The following is an 18,991-nucleotide window of genomic DNA, read 5'->3' on the forward strand; positions in this document are numbered from 1 at the left end:
TGTGTATTGATGACTAACTAGAAAATGGGAAGACCGCGTGGATTGGTGTAACTGTGTATTGATGACTAACTAGAAAATGGGAAGACCGCGTGGATTGGTGTAACTGTGTATTGATGACTAACTAGAAAATGGGAAGACCGCGTGGATTGGTGTAACTGTGTATTGATGACTAACTAGAAAATGGGAAGACCGCGTGGATTGGTGTAACTGTGTATTGATGACTAACTAGAAAATGGGAAGACCGGCGTGGATTGGTGTAACTGTGTATTGATGACTAACTAGAAAATGGGAAGACCAGCGTGGATTGGTGTAACTGTGTATTGATGACTAACTAGAAAATGGGAAGACCGCGTGGATTGGTGTAACTGTGTATTGATGACTAACTAGAAAATGGGAAGACCGCGTGGATTGGTGTAACTGTGTATTGATGACTAACTAGAAAATGGGAAGACCGCGTGGATTGGTGTAACTGTGTATTGATGACTAACTAGAAAATGGGAAGACCGCGTGGATTGGTGTAACTGTGTATTGATGACTAACTAGAAAATGGGAAGACCGCGTGGATTGGTGTAACTGTGTATTGATGACTAACTAGAAAATGGGAAGACCGCGTGGATTGGTGTAACTGTGTATTGATGACTAACTAGAAAATGGGAAGACCGCGTGGATTGGTGTAACTGTGTATTGATGACTAACTAGAAAATGGGAAGACCGCGTGGATTGGTGTAACTGTGTATTGATGACTAACTAGAAAATGGGAAGACCGCGTGGATTGGTGTAACTGTGTATTGATGACTAACTAGAAAATGGGAAGACCGCGTGGATTGGTGTAACTGTGTATTGATGACTAACTAGAAAATGGGAAGACCGCGTGGATTGGTGTAACTGTGTATTGATGACTAACTAGAAAATGGGAAGACCGCGTGGATTGGTGTAACTGTGTATTGATGACTAACTAGAAAATGGGAAGACCAGCGTGGATTGGTGTAACTGTGTATTGATGACTAACTAGAAAATGGGAAGACCGCGTGGATTGGTGTAACTGTGTATTGATGACTAACTAGAAAATGGGAAGACCGCGTGGATTGGTGTAACTGTGTATTGATGACTAACTAGAAAATGGGAAGACCGCGTGGATTGGTGTAACTGTGTATTGATGACTAACTAGAAAATGGGAAGACCGCGTGGATTGGTGTAACTGTGTATTGATGACTAACTAGAAAATGGGAAGACCGCGTGGATTGGTGTAACTGTGTATTGATGACTAACTAGAAAATGGGAAGACCGCGTGGATTGGTGTAACTGTGTATTGATGACTAACTAGAAAATGGGAAGACCGCGTGGATTGGTGTAACTGTGTATTGATGACTAACTAGAAAATGGGAAGACCGCGTGGATTGGTGTAACTGTGTATTGATGACTAACTAGAAAATGGGAAGACCGCGTGGATTGGTGTAACTGTGTATTGATGACTAACTAGAAAATGGGAAGACCGCGTGGATTGGTGTAACTGTGTATTGATGACTAACTAGAAAATGGGAAGACCGCGTGGATTGGTGTAACTGTGTATTGATGACTAACTAGAAAATGGGAAGACCGCGTGGATTGGTGTAACTGTGTATTGATGACTAACTAGAAAATGGGAAGACCGCGTGGATTGGTGTAACTGTGTATTGATGACTAACTAGAAAATGGGAAGACCGCGTGGATTGGTGTAACTGTGTATTGATGACTAACTAGAAAATGGGAAGACCGCGTGGATTGGTGTAACTGTGTATTGATGACTAACTAGAAAATGGGAAGACCGCGTGGATTGGTGTAACTGTGTATTGATGACTAACTAGAAAATGGGAAGACCGCGTGGATTGGTGTAACTGTGTATTGATGACTAACTAGAAAATGGGAAGACCGCGTGGATTGGTGTAACTGTGTATTGATGACTAACTAGAAAATGGGAAGACCGCGTGGATTGGTGTAACTGTGTATTGATGACTAACTAGAAAATGGGAAGACCGCGTGGATTGGTGTAACTGTGTATTGATGACTAACTAGAAAATGGGAAGACCGCGTGGATTGGTGTAACTGTGTATTGATGACTAACTAGAAAATGGGAAGACCGCGTGGATTGGTGTAACTGTGTATTGATGACTAACTAGAAAATGGGAAGACCGCGTGGATTGGTGTAACTGTGTATTGATGACTAACTAGAAAATGGGAAGACCGCGTGGATTGGTGTAACTGTGTATTGATGACTAACTAGAAAATGGGAAGACCGCGTGGATTGGTGTAACTGTGTATTGATGACTAACTAGAAAATGGGAAGACCGCGTGGATTGGTGTAACTGTGTATTGATGACTAACTAGAAAATGGGAAGACCGCGTGGATTGGTGTAACTGTGTATTGATGACTAACTAGAAAATGGGAAGACCGCGTGGATTGGTGTAACTGTGTATTGATGACTAACTAGAAAATGGGAAGACCGCGTGGATTGGTGTAACTGTGTATTGATGACTAACTAGAAAATGGGAAGACCGCGTGGATTGGTGTAACTGTGTATTGATGACTAACTAGAAAATGGGAAGACCGCGTGGATTGGTGTAACTGTGTATTGATGACTAACTAGAAAATGGGAAGACCGCGTGGATTGGTGTAACTGTGTATTGATGACTAACTAGAAAATGGGAAGACCGCGTGGATTGGTGTAACTGTGTATTGATGACTAACTAGAAAATGGGAAGACCGCGTGGATTGGTGTAACTGTGTATTGATGACTAACTAGAAAATGGGAAGACCGCGTGGATTGGTGTAACTGTGTATTGATGACTAACTAGAAAATGGGAAGACCGCGTGGATTGGTGTAACTGTGTATTGATGACTAACTAGAAAATGGGAAGACCGCGTGGATTGGTGTAACTGTGTATTGATGACTAACTAGAAAATGGGAAGACCGCGTGGATTGGTGTAACTGTGTATTGATGACTAACTAGAAAATGGGAAGACCGCGTGGATTGGTGTAACTGTGTATTGATGACTAACTAGAAAATGGGAAGACCGCGTGGATTGGTGTAACTGTGTATTGATGACTAACTAGAAAATGGGAAGACCGCGTGGATTGGTGTAACTGTGTATTGATGACTAACTAGAAAATGGGAAGACCGCGTGGATTGGTGTAACTGTGTATTGATGACTAACTAGAAAATGGGAAGACCGCGTGGATTGGTGTAACTGTGTATTGATGACTAACTAGAAAATGGGAAGACCGCGTGGATTGGTGTAACTGTGTATTGATGACTAACTAGAAAATGGGAAGACCGCGTGGATTGGTGTAACTGTGTATTGATGACTAACTAGAAAATGGGAAGACCGCGTGGATTGGTGTAACTGTGTATTGATGACTAACTAGAAAATGGGAAGACCGCGTGGATTGGTGTAACTGTGTATTGATGACTAACTAGAAAATGGGAAGACCGCGTGGATTGGTGTAACTGTGTATTGATGACTAACTAGAAAATGGGAAGACCGCGTGGATTGGTGTAACTGTGTATTGATGACTAACTAGAAAATGGGAAGACCGCGTGGATTGGTGTAACTGTGTATTGATGACTAACTAGAAAATGGGAAGACCGCGTGGATTGGTGTAACTGTGTCGGTAGATAATTCATCTAGACCTATCCAATACTTTTACATCTTTGAGGGGAGTGGCCAGGCAAGAAATGGGATGCGGCTTAAAATGATATAGCTAATGAACGACAGCAAGATTACTCTCGCTTCCAACAAGTTTAGGATAGGATACGGATTGCTTTGCTACGTACAATCCAAATAATTCTGAACTGCTAAAATTACTCCAATACATATATTTTAATCATTTTTCATGTCATTTTGGCCAGCTGATAGGCCTACCCACTGATCTATCGGAAGAAGGTGTGAACGTTAGCTCCAGCTTATGGCTACTTTTAGACGAAATGAAAACCCGACCCACAATTTTATACTACTATATTACTAACTAGCTAGCTAATTATACTGTCTCTAAACCAGATACAAAAGACAAAGCAACAAGTAGGCTGTGTTTTTATCTGAATGGGGTTGGGGAGAAAGCACAGCATGTGGCCTCAATTAGCCTGGTTAGCTTCACTAGGCTACTCCAGTCAATACAGGCACTGGTTAGCTTCACTAGGCTACTCCAGTCAATACAGGCACTGGTTAGCTTCACTAGGCTACTCCAGTCAATACAGGCACTGGTTAGCTTCACTAGGCTACTCCAGTCAATACAGGCACTGGTTAGCTTCACTAGGCTACTCCAGTCAATACAGGCACTGGTTAGCTTCACTAGGCTACTCCAGTCAATACAGGCACTGGTTAGCTTCACTAGGCTACTCCAGTCAATACAGGCACTGGTTAGCTTCACTAGGCTACTCCAGTCAATACAGGCACTGGTTAGCTTCACTAGGCTACTCCAGTCAATACAGGCACTGGTTAGCTTCACTAGGCTACTCCAGTCAATACAGGCACTGGTTAGCTTCACTAGGCTACTCCAGTCAATACAGGCACTGGTTAGCTTCACTAGGCTACTCCAGTCAATACAGGCACTGGTTAGCTTCACTAGGCTACTCCAGTCAATACAGGCACTGGTTAGCTTCACTAGGCTACTCCAGTCAATACAGGCACTGGTTAGCTTCACTAGGCTACTCCAGTCAATACAGGCACTGGTTAGCTTCACTAGGCTACTCCAGTCAATACAGGCACTGGTTAGCTTCACTAGGCTACTCCAGTCAATACAGGCACTGGTTAGCTTCACTAGGCTACTCCAGTCAATACAGGCACTGGTTAGCTTCACTAGGCTACTCCAGTCAATACAGGCACTGGTTAGCTTCACTAGGCTACTCCAGTCAATACAGGCACTGGTTAGCTTCACTAGGCTACTCCAGTCAATACAGGCACTGGTTAGCTTCACTAGGCTACTCCAGTCAATACAGGCACTGGTTAGCTTCACTAGGCTACTCCAGTCAATACAGGCACTGGTTAGCTTCACTAGGCTACTCCAGTCAATACAGGCACTGGTTAGCTTCACTAGGCTACTCCAGTCAATACAGGCACTGGTTAGCTTCACTAGGCTACTCCAGTCAATACAGGCACTGGTTAGCTTCACTAGGCTACTCCAGTCAATACAGGCACTGGTTAGCTTCACTAGGCTACTCCAGTCAATACAGGCACTGGTTAGCTTCACTAGGCTACTCCAGTCAATACAGGCACTGGTTTGTGGGGTGATAAAGAACATTGTGGCTGTTACAAATTAGCTACTTGTGGCTGCTCCCATCTCGCCGCCACCAGTCTCTCCCTCCCTCAGCAATGCTCAGATTAAAAACTTAAAAGTTTTTAAAAAACACATGCATTTCAAATATCTGATAAATTCATGCGTATAGTGAAATCATTCCAAACCCCATCCCTACTCTTCAGTGTGTGTGTGTGTGTGTGTGTGTGTGTGTGTGTGTGTGTGTGTGTGTGTGTGTGTGTGTGTGTGTGTGTTTGTGGTCTCTGCACCACCCAATGATCTCACACCTCACAGCTTCATTACAACTTCAAGGATCTCTAAACTCACTGACAGTTTAGAAAATTGGACAGATAATATTGATGTGGAGCAGATATCACCAGAGTACTTTGTTCAGGAGAAAGACAACTGTAACGTTACTCACCAACGGTGTATATACTGCAGTCAGTCAGCTTGTTGATGGAGGCTTCCTGGTAAACTCCATCAGGGTTCTTCACCTCCACTACAGCACCAACCTGGCAGACCAGACATACGGCTGTTAACATCCAATACTGGCTGACTGACAGCCTGGGATGGCTGACTGACTGCCTGGGATGGCTGACTGACTGCCTGGGATGGCTGACTGACTGCCTGGGATGGCTGACTGACAGCCTGGGATGGCTGACTGACAGCCTGGGATGGCTGACTGACTGCCTGGGATGGCTGACTGAAGAGCCGTCTTACCTTCAGAGGGCCTTGGATGCTGTCATCATGGACCTCCACTGTGGTCAGGTCTGGTTTAAAGGTCACCTGAAGAGGAAGAGGAGGAGAGTGGGGAAGAGGGGAAGGGGGTTAGAGGGTTGATTCCTCCACATCACAAGGCCTGGGAGCGACAACCTCTGCCCTTACCTCATCCCTAGCTGATAGAAGGACTCATCCCATGTAATGCCCTGATCTGAACTCATCCTACCTCCTCATGCCCTAAACTCATCGGCTGGTGGACAGAACGACCAACGTGCTGCTGTAGACTCACCCCTGACTGACAGAGGAGCCGCTGTCCACCTCTCCATGACTAGGAGAGGTGACAGAGGTCTTGAGCTGCCTCCAGCTACTTTATCACTTTAAATCAACAGGCTTTAACGTGAAACCCCAGACAGTCAGACAGACAAGAGATCACAACACTACATTTGTGTGACAGCCTAGATGCCACATAGCATCAAACTCTTCCCTTCGCTCGTCCACAGAGGAAAACAGGATGGATGGTGTCTTGATAACTTTGACCCAACATCCTGTCCACACCGCTAGACAGTATTTGGGGTGTTTTTTCCAGTCTCCCTACATAATGATGAGTGAGGAGAGGCGTTTTAGACATAATTATGCACCATAGCGGTATTTTTATTTTATTTCAACCAATGGCATCGTCGGTTGATTGAGCCTGCAGTCTGATCTAAAAATGAATGGAGTCATGTCTTGGAGCAATTATTGTGGCCTTTGTGTTTCACCGATTGCACGATCCCACTAGCAACGAGTAGATCTGTTTGGCCTTGTTCAATAGATCTGTTTGGCCTTGTTCAATAGATCCATTGGACTGCATTGGGGACATAAATCCCTGCTTGATAGGCAGCAGGTGGTTAAGGGTATTAGCTGCTTGATAGGCAGCAGGTGGTTAAGGGTATTAGCTGCTTGATAGGCAGCAGGTGGTTAAGGGTATTAGCTGCTTGATAGGCAGCAGGTGGTTAAGGGTATTAGCTGCTTGATAGGCAGCAGGTGGTTAAGGGTATTAGCTGCTTGATAGGCAGCAGGTGGTTAAGGGTATTAGCTGCTTGATAGGCAGCAGGTGGTTAAGGGTATTAGCTGCTTGATAGGCAGCAGGTGGTTAAGAGTATTGAGCCAGTAACCAAAAGTTCGCTGGTTCGAAATCCCCAAGCCGACTAGGTGAAATAAATCTGTCGATGTGTTCTTGAGCAAGGCACTTAACCCTAATTGCTCCTGTAAGTTGTTTTGGATAAGAGCATCTGTTAAATTATGTAAATGATATTGTGTGATGCTAACAGAGGTCTATTTTCTGGGTGACGTGAACATTGACTGGTTAAGCAACTACCGTAAAACCTCAATTAATAGCCTGGGCCTTTATTTGCTTAAATCACTGAACACAACAGGAGCTTATTAGAGACAGGCTTCTATTAGAGACAGGCTTCTATTTGAGCCAGGCGTCTATTTCGTTAATGCACACAGCTTTTGCTAATTTGCATAGTTAATTGTTTAAATACAGCATTAACTTCCGGCATTTTAATACATTTCTTCATTTCCTGCACTAATGCGTTATCTTTTACACACGGTCATGTTTCTTTTGTCTTAGTATGCCTCCAGAAAGAAAAAATATATAATAATAATTATTATTATTCTCCTCTGACTGGGAATTCTTTCCACTAGAGGGTGAACAGACGATTTCTTTGGGTCTGTAGTCCCGAAGTTGTTGACTGTTTTTGTGTTTGTCAGTTAGATAGCAGTATTCAGCTGTTAGCAGCCAATGGCTAGAAATTTCTAACTGGTGATAAAAATGGACGATTCACAATTTTGAAAAGAAAAAGTGCAGTGTTCTTTCGCCCATCTTAATCTTTTATTTTTATTGGCCAGTCTGAAATATGGCTTTTTCTTTGCAACTCTGCCTAGAAGGTCAGCATCCCGGAGTCGCCTCTTTACTGTTGACGTTGGGACTGGTGTTTTCCGGGTACTATTTAATGAAGCTGCCAGTTGAGGACCTGTGAGGCGTCTGTTTCTCAAACTAGATACGCTTATTTATTTGTCCTCTTGCTCAGTTGTGCACCGGGGCCTCCCACTCCTCTTTCTATTCTGGTTAGAGTCAGTTTGTGCTGTTCTGTGAAGGGAGTAGTACACAGCATTGTACGAGATCTTCAGTTTCTTGGTAATTTCTCGCATGGAATAGCCTTCATTTCTCAGAACAAGAATAGACTGACGAGTTTCAGAACAAAGTTATTTGTTTCTGGCCATTTTGAGCCTGTAATCGAACCCACAATTGCTGATGCTCCAGATACTCAACTAGTCTCAAGAAGGCCAGTTTTATTGCTTCTTTAATCAGCACAACAGTTTTCAGCTGTGCTAACATAATTGCAAAAGGGTTTTCTAATGATCAACTAGCCTTTTAAAATAATAAACTTGGATTAGCAAACACAACATACCATTGGACCACAGGACATGGGCCTCTATACGCCTATGTAGATATTCCAATAAAAATCTGCCGTTTCCAGCTACAATAGCCATTTACAACATTAACGACGTCTACACTGTATTTCTGATCAATTTGATGTTATTTTAATGGACCAAAAAATTGCTTTTCTTTCGAAAACAAGGACATTTCTAAGTGAATCCAAACTTTTGAACGGTAGTGTACATGCAAACCGTTTTACACCAAGTACATTACAATGCCAGAATTTGAAAGAAGCGGTTTCATTTTGTTTTTGCACTACAGAATTCATTGCCCCTCATAGTAACAATGATATATTTTTTCCTGATTTATCTGTTGGAATACGTCTGCAGATGAACAGTAAAGGCCCTGATGGACCAAGACCCCTGATGCTGGACACCTCTAAAGACCCCTGATGCTGGACACCTCTAAAGACCCCTGATGCTGGACACCTCTAAAGACAACCGATGCTGGACACCTCTAAAGACAACCGATGCTGGACACCTCTAAAGACCCCTGATGCTGGACACCTCTAAAGACCCCTGATGCTGGACACCTCTAAAGACCCCTGATGCTCTCTAAAGACCCCTGATGCTGGACACCTCTAAAGACCCCTGATGCTCTCTAAAGACCCCTGATGCTGGACATCTCTAAAGACCCCTGATGCTGGACATCTCTAAAGACCCCTGATGCTCTCTAAAGACCCCTGATGCTGGACACCTCTAAAGACCCCTGATTCTCTCTAAAGACCCCTGATGCTGGACACCTCTAAAGACCCCTGATGCTGGACACCTCTAAAGACCCCTGATGCTGGACACCTCTAAAGACCCTGATGCTGGACATCTCTAAAGACCCCTGATGCTGGACACCTCTAAAGACCCCTGATGCTGGACACCTCTAAAGACCCCTGATGCTGGACATCTCTAAAGACCCCTGATGCTGGACACCTCTAAAGACCCCTGATGCTGGACACCTCTAAAGACCCCTGATGCTGGACATCTCTAAAGACCCCTGATGCTGGACACCTCTAAAGACCCCTGATGCTCTCTAAAGACCCCTGATGCTCTCTAAAGACCCCTGATGCTGGACACCTCTAAAGACCCCTGATGCTGGACACCTCTAAAGACCCCTGATGCTGGACACCTCTAAAGACCCCTGATGCTGGACACCTCTAAAGACCCCTGATGCTGGACATCTCTAAAGACCCCTGATGCTGGACACCTCTAAAGACCCCTGATGCTGGACATCTCTAAAGACCCCTGATGCTGGACATCTCTAAAGACCCCTGATGCTCTCTAAAGACCCCTTATGCTGGACACCTCTAAAGACCCCTGATGCTCTCTAAAGACCCCTGATGCTGGACACCTCTAAAGACCCCTGATGCTGGACACCTCTAAAGACCCCTGATGCTGGACACCTCTAAAGACCCCTGTGAATCCTCCACTATCAAACAACTACAGAGGAGACCTCCCTGCCTGCCTCCCAGTCCCAACCCCAAAACTGATGCAGCACTTTCTCCATGTACCAGGCCACACACAGAGACTGATGACCGGATCATAGACATGGACAGCTTCAGCTCTACGGCTGGCTGGGATCACAGACATGGACAGCTTCAGCTCTACGGCTGGCCGGGATCACAGACATGGACAGCTTCAGCTCTACTGCTGGCCGGCATAGTGAAGGAATGGGATGAAATGAGCGTTGATCTGATGCTGTGCTGACGGCCTACAGTGCCAGACCAGAGGTTTACTTTGCTCTGTAAACATGGCCTTCCTTTTGAGAGTACGTTACTTCATTAAAGGCCCGCCGGCATCACATGATCACCTTCAATTTGCAGGGCAGCTCCTCCTGAAAGACTCTTCACAAAACGTGACATCACACATCCCAACTTGCCAACGAATCATTGGTTTAGAAGACAAAAGAAGAGTGACAAGGTGATTCTAGCCTATTGAAACAACACAGACCATCCCCTCCCCAAACCCCTTGCTGCACACCTGAACCTTATTTTGATTTAGATTGTGGTTGGTTGTGTACATGTGAGGTCATTTGAATGGGGTGATACTTTTTTTTATTTAACCTTTATTTAACTAGGCAAGTCAGTTAAGAACAAATTCTTATTTACAATGACGGCCTACACTGGCCAAACCCGGACGACGCTGGGCCAATTGTGCGCTGCCCTATGGGACTCCCAATCACGGCCGGTTGTGATACAGCCTGGAATCGAACCAGGGGGTCTGTAGTGACGCCTCAAGCACTGAGATCCAGTGCCTTAGACCGCTGCGCCACTCGGGAACCCAACTGTTTGTGATGACAATGGGCCTTTAAACAGTTAGTTCAGATTAAAATCTATAGAGGTCTTTAAACAGCTAGATGCATTCATCCACCTATGCTGCTACGTCTTACCCGGACCACCTGTCAGCCATAGCTCTATTACAAATATATGGTTGGCCTCTTTCTCCTCCTCTAATCCCCAACTCTGTGTTTCTGGGGCTCTACCTGCCTCTAGGGGGTATATTATGTCTGGGCTGTGTTTTTGATCTGGTTCTAGCCATTTTTCAGTTGACCATTTGTCTTGGTAGCTAAGGGACAGGTTGAAAATGTCAGTGAAGACACTTGCCAGTTTGTCAGCGCATGCTCTGAGTACATGTCCTGGTAATCCGCCTGGCCCTGCGAATGTTGACCTGTTTATGTCTTATTTCACTGGACGTCCCATGTCTCCTTGAATAGCAAGGCTTGGAGTAAGTTCTCATTTACCTGCATAGACCTGGCACAAGTCATTGGTGTTAGCTGTTGTTTTGAGGGTGACATTTCAACTGTAGAATTATGTCAATGGTAACCAATTTTCAATACAGACAAACGTTGTCTAAAATGTGTAAAATTGTGCCTTTGAAAATGTATATCCAGAAAAAAACTAATATGCAAACAAACTAATGTACATTTTACATTTTAGTCATTTAGCAGACACTCTTATCCAGAGCGACTTACATGAGCAATTAGGGTTAAGTGCCTTGCTTAAGGGCACAGACAGATTTTTCACCTAGTCGGCTCGGGGATTAGAACCAGCGACCTTTCGGTTACTGGCACAACGCTCTTACCCACTAAGCTACCTGCCGCCCGAACCTTATACAATTATTTATTATAAACTGGGTGGTTCGAGCCCTGAATGCTGATTGGCTGACAGCCGTGGTATATCAGACCGTATACCATGGGTATGACAAAACATTTATTTTTACTGCTCTAATTACGTTGGTAACCAGTTTATAATAGCAATAAGGCACCTCGGGGGTTTGTGGTATATGGCCAATATACCACAGCTAAGGGCTGTGTCCAGGGACTCCGCATTGCGTCGTGCTTAAGAACAGCCCTTAGCCGTGGTATATTGGCCATATACCACACCCCCTCGGGCCTTACTGCTTCATTCAAGCACACTTTCTCATGTATAAATAAAATCGGACATTTTCCCATTTAAAATGTGTTGTGCCGGGAGAAAGTGCAGTGATGACACTTTGGGGGAGAAATAAACAGAGAGAGAGGAAGAGAAAGAGAGGTGAGAAGGATGGAGAGAGACAAAAATAATGGTGTTCCAAAAAAGCTCCAGTTGCCAGGACCACAAATACAAATTCCATCTAGACACCGTTGCCCTAGAGCACACAAAAAACGATACATACATCGGCCTAAACATCAGCGCCACAGGTAACTTCCACAAAGCTGTGAACGATCTGAGAGACAAGGCAAGAAGGGCCTTCTATGCCATCAAAAGGAACATAACATTTGACATACCAATTAGGATCTGGCTAAAAAATACTTGAATAAGTTATAGAACCCATTGCCCTTTATGGTTCTGAGGTCTGGGGTCCGCTCACCAACCAAGAATTCACAAACTGGGACAAACACCAAATTGAGACTCTGCATGCAGAATTCTGCAAAAACATCCTCTGTGTACAACGAAAAACACCAAATAATGCATGCAGAGCAGAATTAGGCCGATACCCGCTAATTGTCAAAATCCAGAAAAGAGCCGTTAAATTCTATAACCACTTAAAAGGAAGCGATTCCCAAACCTTCCATAACAAAGCCATCACCTACAGAGAGATGAACTTGGAGAAGAGTCCCCTAAGTAAGCTGGTCCTGGGGCTCTGTTCACAAACACAAACAGACCCCACAGAGCCCCAGGACAGCAACACAATTAGACACAACCAAATTATGAGAAAACTAAAAGAGAATTACTTGACACATTGGAAAGAATTTACAAAAAAACAGATCAAACTAGAATGCTATTTGGCTCTAAACAGAGAGTACACAGTGGCAGAATACCTGACCACTGTGACTGACCCAAACTTAAGGAAAGCTTTGACTATGTACAGACTCAGTGAGCATAGCCTTGCTATTGAGAAAGGCCGCCGTAGGCAGACCTGGCTCTCAAGAGAAGACAGGCTATGTGCACACTGCCCACAAAATGAGGTGGAAACTGAGCTGCACTTCCTAACCTCCTGCCAAATGTATGACCATATTAGAGATTTATGTTGATTTATTGTCTCTTTTGTACTTTAACTATTTGCACATTGTTACAACACTGTATATAGACATAATATGACATTTGAAATGTCTATTCTTTTTGAACTTTGTGAGTGTAATGTTGACTGTTAATATTTATTGTTTACTTTTGTTTATTATCTACTTCACTTGCTTTGGCAATGTTAACACACGTTTCCCATGCCAATAAAGCCCTTAAATGAAATTGAAATTGAATTGAGAGAGAGGAAGAGAGAGAGGTGAGGAGGGAGAGAGAGAGAGAGAGAGAGAGAGAGAGAGAGAGAGAGAGAGAGAGAGGAAGAGAGAGAGAGAAAGAGAGGTGAGAAGGAGGGAGAGAGAGAGAAGAGAGGTGAGGAGAGAGAGAGAGAGAGAGAGAGAGAGGAGAGAGAGAGAGAGAAATAAAGAGAGGTGAGGAGGGAGAGAGAGAGAGAGAGAGAGAGAGAGAGAGAGAGAGAGAGAGAGAGGAGAGAGAGAGAGAGAGAAAGATAGGTGAGGAGGGAGAGAGAGAAAGAGAGGTGAGGAGGGGGAGAGAGAGAGAGAGAGACAGAGAGAGAGAGAGAGCAGTCCACAGCCTCTCTCTTCCCAGACCACCAACATAGAAACTTTTGTAAGCGTAAAGATTCTTGACACATCTGACAAACTCATGTCTGATCTCTGCTTTGATTCAAGGTCTGACAGAAACATTAATGTACTAAAGCAGTGAAGTGGAATTCATTAGAAGCTGAATATTCAGGACGATCACATGCAGCCTTAACTAATTGGTTTAATCTGTTACTGTGTTGAAATAACACCCCACACAAACGTAGTTCTATCGCAAGAAGCATTCTTCTAAATACGCAATCGAAAATCACTTTAAAAAGGCTAACACTGCTCCAAGACAAGTTATACTAGAAAGGTATGAACACCAGACATGTACTGTGATAACACCTCATGCACATCAAGCTGTATAGTAAAGTAGGGATCTTCTTCCTGGTAAACAAAGCTTAGACTGTCGTGATTTTAAGAGCAAAGCCATTTGGACTTCAAGAGGTGTCCAATCTGCCAGGGCACCAAGGCCATTAACCAAATAGCCAATACAATTGATTAATAAACAGAAATACACTATGCATTCTGGGAAAAACATATGTAAATAATTTGCCTACAGGTGACAGACTATATGTATTGGCTACAGCCAAAAGCCTCGTGTCCACACACACGCTGACATGAGGGAGGCGCCAGAAATGGAGCCAAACTTTAATGAGCCTTTTAATTACACACACATACATACACATATATATATATACCAATCGCCAGTCATGTTTGAAAAATATAATGTAGGATAATTAATATTAACGTCTAAAGGCTTGATTCTGTCGACATACTGGAGGCGCTGTTCGTTAGGAGAGAAAGGCCAGTGCCTGTTGCACTGCAACCTCACCCACCTTTATCTCTGAGCAGAGGCGGTCAACATTTAACAAACACTTCCTAATGCCATTGAAAAAAGCATTTCTCTCATGTTCTGTTGGGTTTCAAATTAACTTTATTTCATTGTCCAGTAGCACCTCTAAGCGAGATTTGATTTAAGCGAAACGTTCTGATCTGTTGCATCAGTCTCATTGCTTTTAAACCGTTTTTTTTTTTTATGTACAGTGGTTGTATTAAAGTCTGTTTTGGAATGGGTGGCCACTAATAAACTGGTCCTGAACATCTGGAAAACTAAGAGCATTGTATTTGGTACAAATCATTCCCTAAGTTCGAGACCTCAGCTGAATCTGGTAATGAATGGTGTGGCTGTTGAACAAGTTGAGGAGACTAAATTACTTGGTGTTACCTTAGATTGTAAACTGTCATGGTCAAAACATATAGATTCAATGGTTGTAAAGATGGGGAGAGGTCTGTCCGTAATAAAGAGATGCTCTGCTTTTTTGACACCACACTCCAGAAAGCAAGTCCTGCAGGCTCTAGTTTTGTCTTATCTTTATTATTGTCCAGTCGTGTGGTCCAGTGCTGCATGGAAAGACCTAGTTAAGCTGCAGCTGGCCCAGAACAGACCGGCACGTCTTGCTCTTCATTGTAATCAGAGGGATAATATTAATACTATGCATGCCAGTCTCTCTTGGCTGAAGAACAGATATAGCCCCTGGTTCTCCTCAGACTTGACTGCCCTTGACCAGCACAAAAACATCCTGTGGTGTACTGCATTAGCATCGAACAGCCCCCGCGATATGCAACTTTTCAGGGATGTCAGGAATCAATATACACAATCAGTCAGGAAAGCAAAGGCTAGCTTTTTCAAACAGAAATTTGCATCCTGTAGCACTAACTCCAAAAAGTTTTGGGACACTGTAAAGTCCATGGAGAATAAGAGCACCTCCTCCCAGCTGCTCACTGCACTGAGGCTAGGAAACACTGTCACCACCGATAAATCTACAATAATCGAGAATTTCAACAAGCATTTTGCTACGGCTGGCCATGCTTTCCAACTGGCTACCACTACCCCGGCCACCAGCTCTGCACCCTCCGCTGCAACTTGCCCATGCCCCCCGCTTCTCCTTCACACAAATTCAGACAGCTGATGTTCTGAAAGAGCTGAAAAATCTGGACCCCTACAAATCAGCTGGGCTAGACATTCTGGACCCTTTCTTTCTAAAATTAGCTGCCGAAATTGTCTCAACCCCTATTACTAGCCTGGTCAACCTCTCTTTCGTAACGTCTGAGATCCCCAGAGATTGGAAAGCTGCCGCGGTCATCCCCCTCTTCAAAGGGGGTGACACTCTAGACCCAAACTGTTACAGACCTATATCCATCCTGCCCTGCCTTTCGAAAGTATTTGAAAGCCAAATTAACAAACAGATCACCGACCATTTCGAATCCCACCGTACCTTCTCCGCTATGCAATCCGGTTTCCGAGCTGGTCATGGGTGCACTTCAGCCACGCTCAAGGTCCTAAACGATATTATAACCGTGATCGATAATAGACAGTACTGTGCAGCCGTCTTCATCGACCTGGCCAAGGCTTTCGACTCTGTCAACCACCGCATTCTTATTGGCAGACTAAATAGCCTTGGTTTCTCAAATGACTGCCTCGCCTGGTTCACCAACTACTTCTCAGATAGAGTTCAGTGTGTCAAATCGGAGGGCCTGTTGTCTGGACCTATGGCAGTCTCTGTGGGGGTGCCACAGGGTTCAATTCTCGGGCAGACTCTATTCTCTGTGTATATCAATGATGTCGCTCTTGCTGCTGGTGATGCTCGGATCCACCTCTACGCGGACAACACCATTTTGTATACATCTGGCCCTTCATTGGACACTGTGTTAACAAACCTCCAAACGAGCTTCAATGCCATACAACACTCCTTCCGTAGCCTCCAACTGCTCTTAAACACTAGTAAAACTAAATGCATGCTCTTCAACCGAACGCTGCTTGCACCCGCCCACCCGACTAGAATCACTACTCTCGGCGGGTCTGACCTAGAGTATGTGGACAACTACAAATACCTAGGTGTCTGGTTAGACTGTAAACTCTCCTTCCAGACTCACATTAAGCATCTCCAATGAAAAGTTAGATCTAGAATCGGCTTCCTATTTCGCAACAAAGCCTCCTTCACTCATGCTGCCAAACATGCCCTCGTAAAACTGACTATCCTACCGATCCTTGACTTCGGCAATGTCATTTACAAAATAGCCTCCAACACTCTACTCAGCAAATTGGATGTAGTCTATCACAGTGCCATCCGTTTTGTCTCCAAAGCCCCATACACTACCCACCACTGTGACCTGTACGCGCTTGTTGGCTGGTCCTCACTACATATTCGTCGCCAAACCCACTGGCTCCAGGTCATCTATAAATCACTGCTAGACAAATCCCCGTCTTATCTTAGCTCACTGGTCACCATAGCAACACTTCGCCAGCGCAGCTCAACCGGGCTACACCCCCCCAAGAAACTATGATAAATCAGTACTTTACTTTGTCAAATTTACATCTGAGATGCCCCATTCACATGCTTCAGCTGGCGATCAAAAACGCCGTTAACGAGCACGACAACATTAATAGGCTGTTAGTGAAAGTCGGGCACCTGGTGAAAAGTATACGCAAGAGCACAGGAAACCGACCAATTAGGTGTCCGCCCCACAAATGCCTGCGCCATTCGATGGAGCAGCCAGCTGCGGATGATTCAGTCGTTCCAAAAAGACCCGTTATGGCAAAACAAACTCAAGTCTAATGTTGCTAACATCACCCTGAATCAAGTACGGCAGCTGACGCACCTTGTCCGTGTGCTGACACCACTAGCAGACCTCACAGACAAAATGCAGAAGGAGCTGGGGAACCTGGGGATGATCCTCCCTGCTGTCACAGAAATCAAATCCCTGCTCACCGATTACACTCACGCTGCACTTCCAATGGGCATCGCTGCTTTTGCAGAAACATTGGCAAACAACGTGTCAATTCGCTATGGAATATACTATACTGATTAACATCTCATTTTAGCATCAGTGTTAGATCCCCGTTTCAAGACAGAATGGATAATCCGAGATGAGTCTGCATGCAACAAATTCGGGGAGATAAAGTAAGGCTGTGGTTTAAGCTAAAAGTGAAATACATGCAGATTTTGTTCCTTTTTTGGAGTGAGCGGGGGGCGATTTGAGTGGAGCTCGATGCAAACTGCGTTGAGCGCTGAGCGATAATGAGCGGACTGGCCTGATGTGGCTTTGGGCGGGGGGAGCGGAGGGGTGAACAGCTCCGTGAGCGCTGAGCGATAATGAGCGGACTGGCCTGATGTGGCTTTGGGCAGGGGGAGCGGAGGGGTGAACAGCTCCGTGAGCGAGGAGCTGAGATTCTCACCATATGCTCTGGTATGTACTGACATGTAATGTTTTTTCATTATGTGTCGGACCCCAGTAAGACAAGCTGTCTCCACTGGCGTCGGCTAATGGGGATCCGAATCAAATAAAAACATACATATTTACTGTTCCACTGCTCCAACAGCCCACACACACCAATGTTTCCGTTAGCCGGTAAGACTGCTTTTTGCCGTAAAAAAAATAGAAAAGCCGATAAATAAAATTGTCAGGAGAAGAAAAAATCCCATTGCTAAATAATGCTTTATAGCCTATTAAAATGATGGAAATACCAGTTGATGTACAGTGGGGAAAAAAAGTATTTAGTCAGCCACCAATTGTGCAAGTTCTCCCACTTCAAAAGATGAGAGAGGCCTGTAATTTTCATCATAGGTACACGTCAACTATGACAGACAAATTGAGATTTTTTTTCTCCAGAAAATCACATTGTAGGATTTTTTTATGAATTTATTTGCAAATTATGGTGGAAAATAAGTATTTGGTCACCTACAAATAAGCAAGATTTCTGGCTCTCACAGACCTGTAACTTCTTCTTTAAGAGGCTCCTCTGTCCTCCACTCGTTACCTGTATTAATGGCACCTGTTTGAACTTGTTATCAGTATAAAAGACACCTGTCCACAACGTCAAACAGTCACACTCCAAACTCCACTATGGCCAAGACCAAAGAGCTGTCAAAGGACACCAGAAACAAAATTGTAGACCTGCACCAGGCTGGGAAGACTGAATCTGCAATAGGTAAGCAGCTTGGTTTGAAGAAATCAACTGTGGGAGCAATTATTAGGAAATGGAAGACATACAAGACCACTGATAATCTCCCCTCGATCTGGGGCTCCACGCAAGATCTCACCCCGTGGGGTCAAAATGATCACAAGAACGGTGAGCAAAAATCCCAGAACCACACGGGGGACCTAGTGAATGACCTGCAGAGAGCTGGGACCAAAGTAACAAAGCCTACCATCAGTAACACACTACGCCGCCAGGGGACTCAAATCCTGCAGTGCCAGACGTGTCCCCTGCTTAAGCCAGTACATGTCCAGGCCCGTCTGAAGTTTGCTAGAGTGCATTTGGATGATCCAGAAGAGGATTGGGAGAATGTCATATGGTCAGATGAAACCAAAATAGAACTTTTTGGTAAAAACTCAACTCGTCGTGTTTGGAGGACAAAGA

General features: G+C 44.5%; 1 protein-coding gene across 2 annotated transcripts in view; it reads right to left on the minus strand.

The window, feature by feature from the left end:
- Positions 1-18,991, minus strand: part of LOC123483462 (AT-rich interactive domain-containing protein 4B-like) — a 197,583-nt gene that overhangs the window by 107,650 nt on the left and 70,942 nt on the right. For both annotated transcript variants that reach the window (XM_045213533.1, XM_045213534.1), the window contains exons 4-5: positions 5,991-6,056; positions 5,692-5,782 (exon numbers count right to left, since the gene is read on the minus strand). In XM_045213533.1, coding sequence (XP_045069468.1) covers positions 5,692-5,782; positions 5,991-6,056 — 157 coding nt within the window. The remainder of the gene's footprint in view (positions 1-5,691; positions 5,783-5,990; positions 6,057-18,991) is intronic.

The sequence above is a fragment of the Coregonus clupeaformis genome, unplaced genomic scaffold, assembly GCF_020615455.1.
Source record: "Coregonus clupeaformis isolate EN_2021a unplaced genomic scaffold, ASM2061545v1 scaf0122, whole genome shotgun sequence".
Classification (NCBI taxonomy): Eukaryota; Metazoa; Chordata; class Actinopteri; order Salmoniformes; family Salmonidae; genus Coregonus; species Coregonus clupeaformis.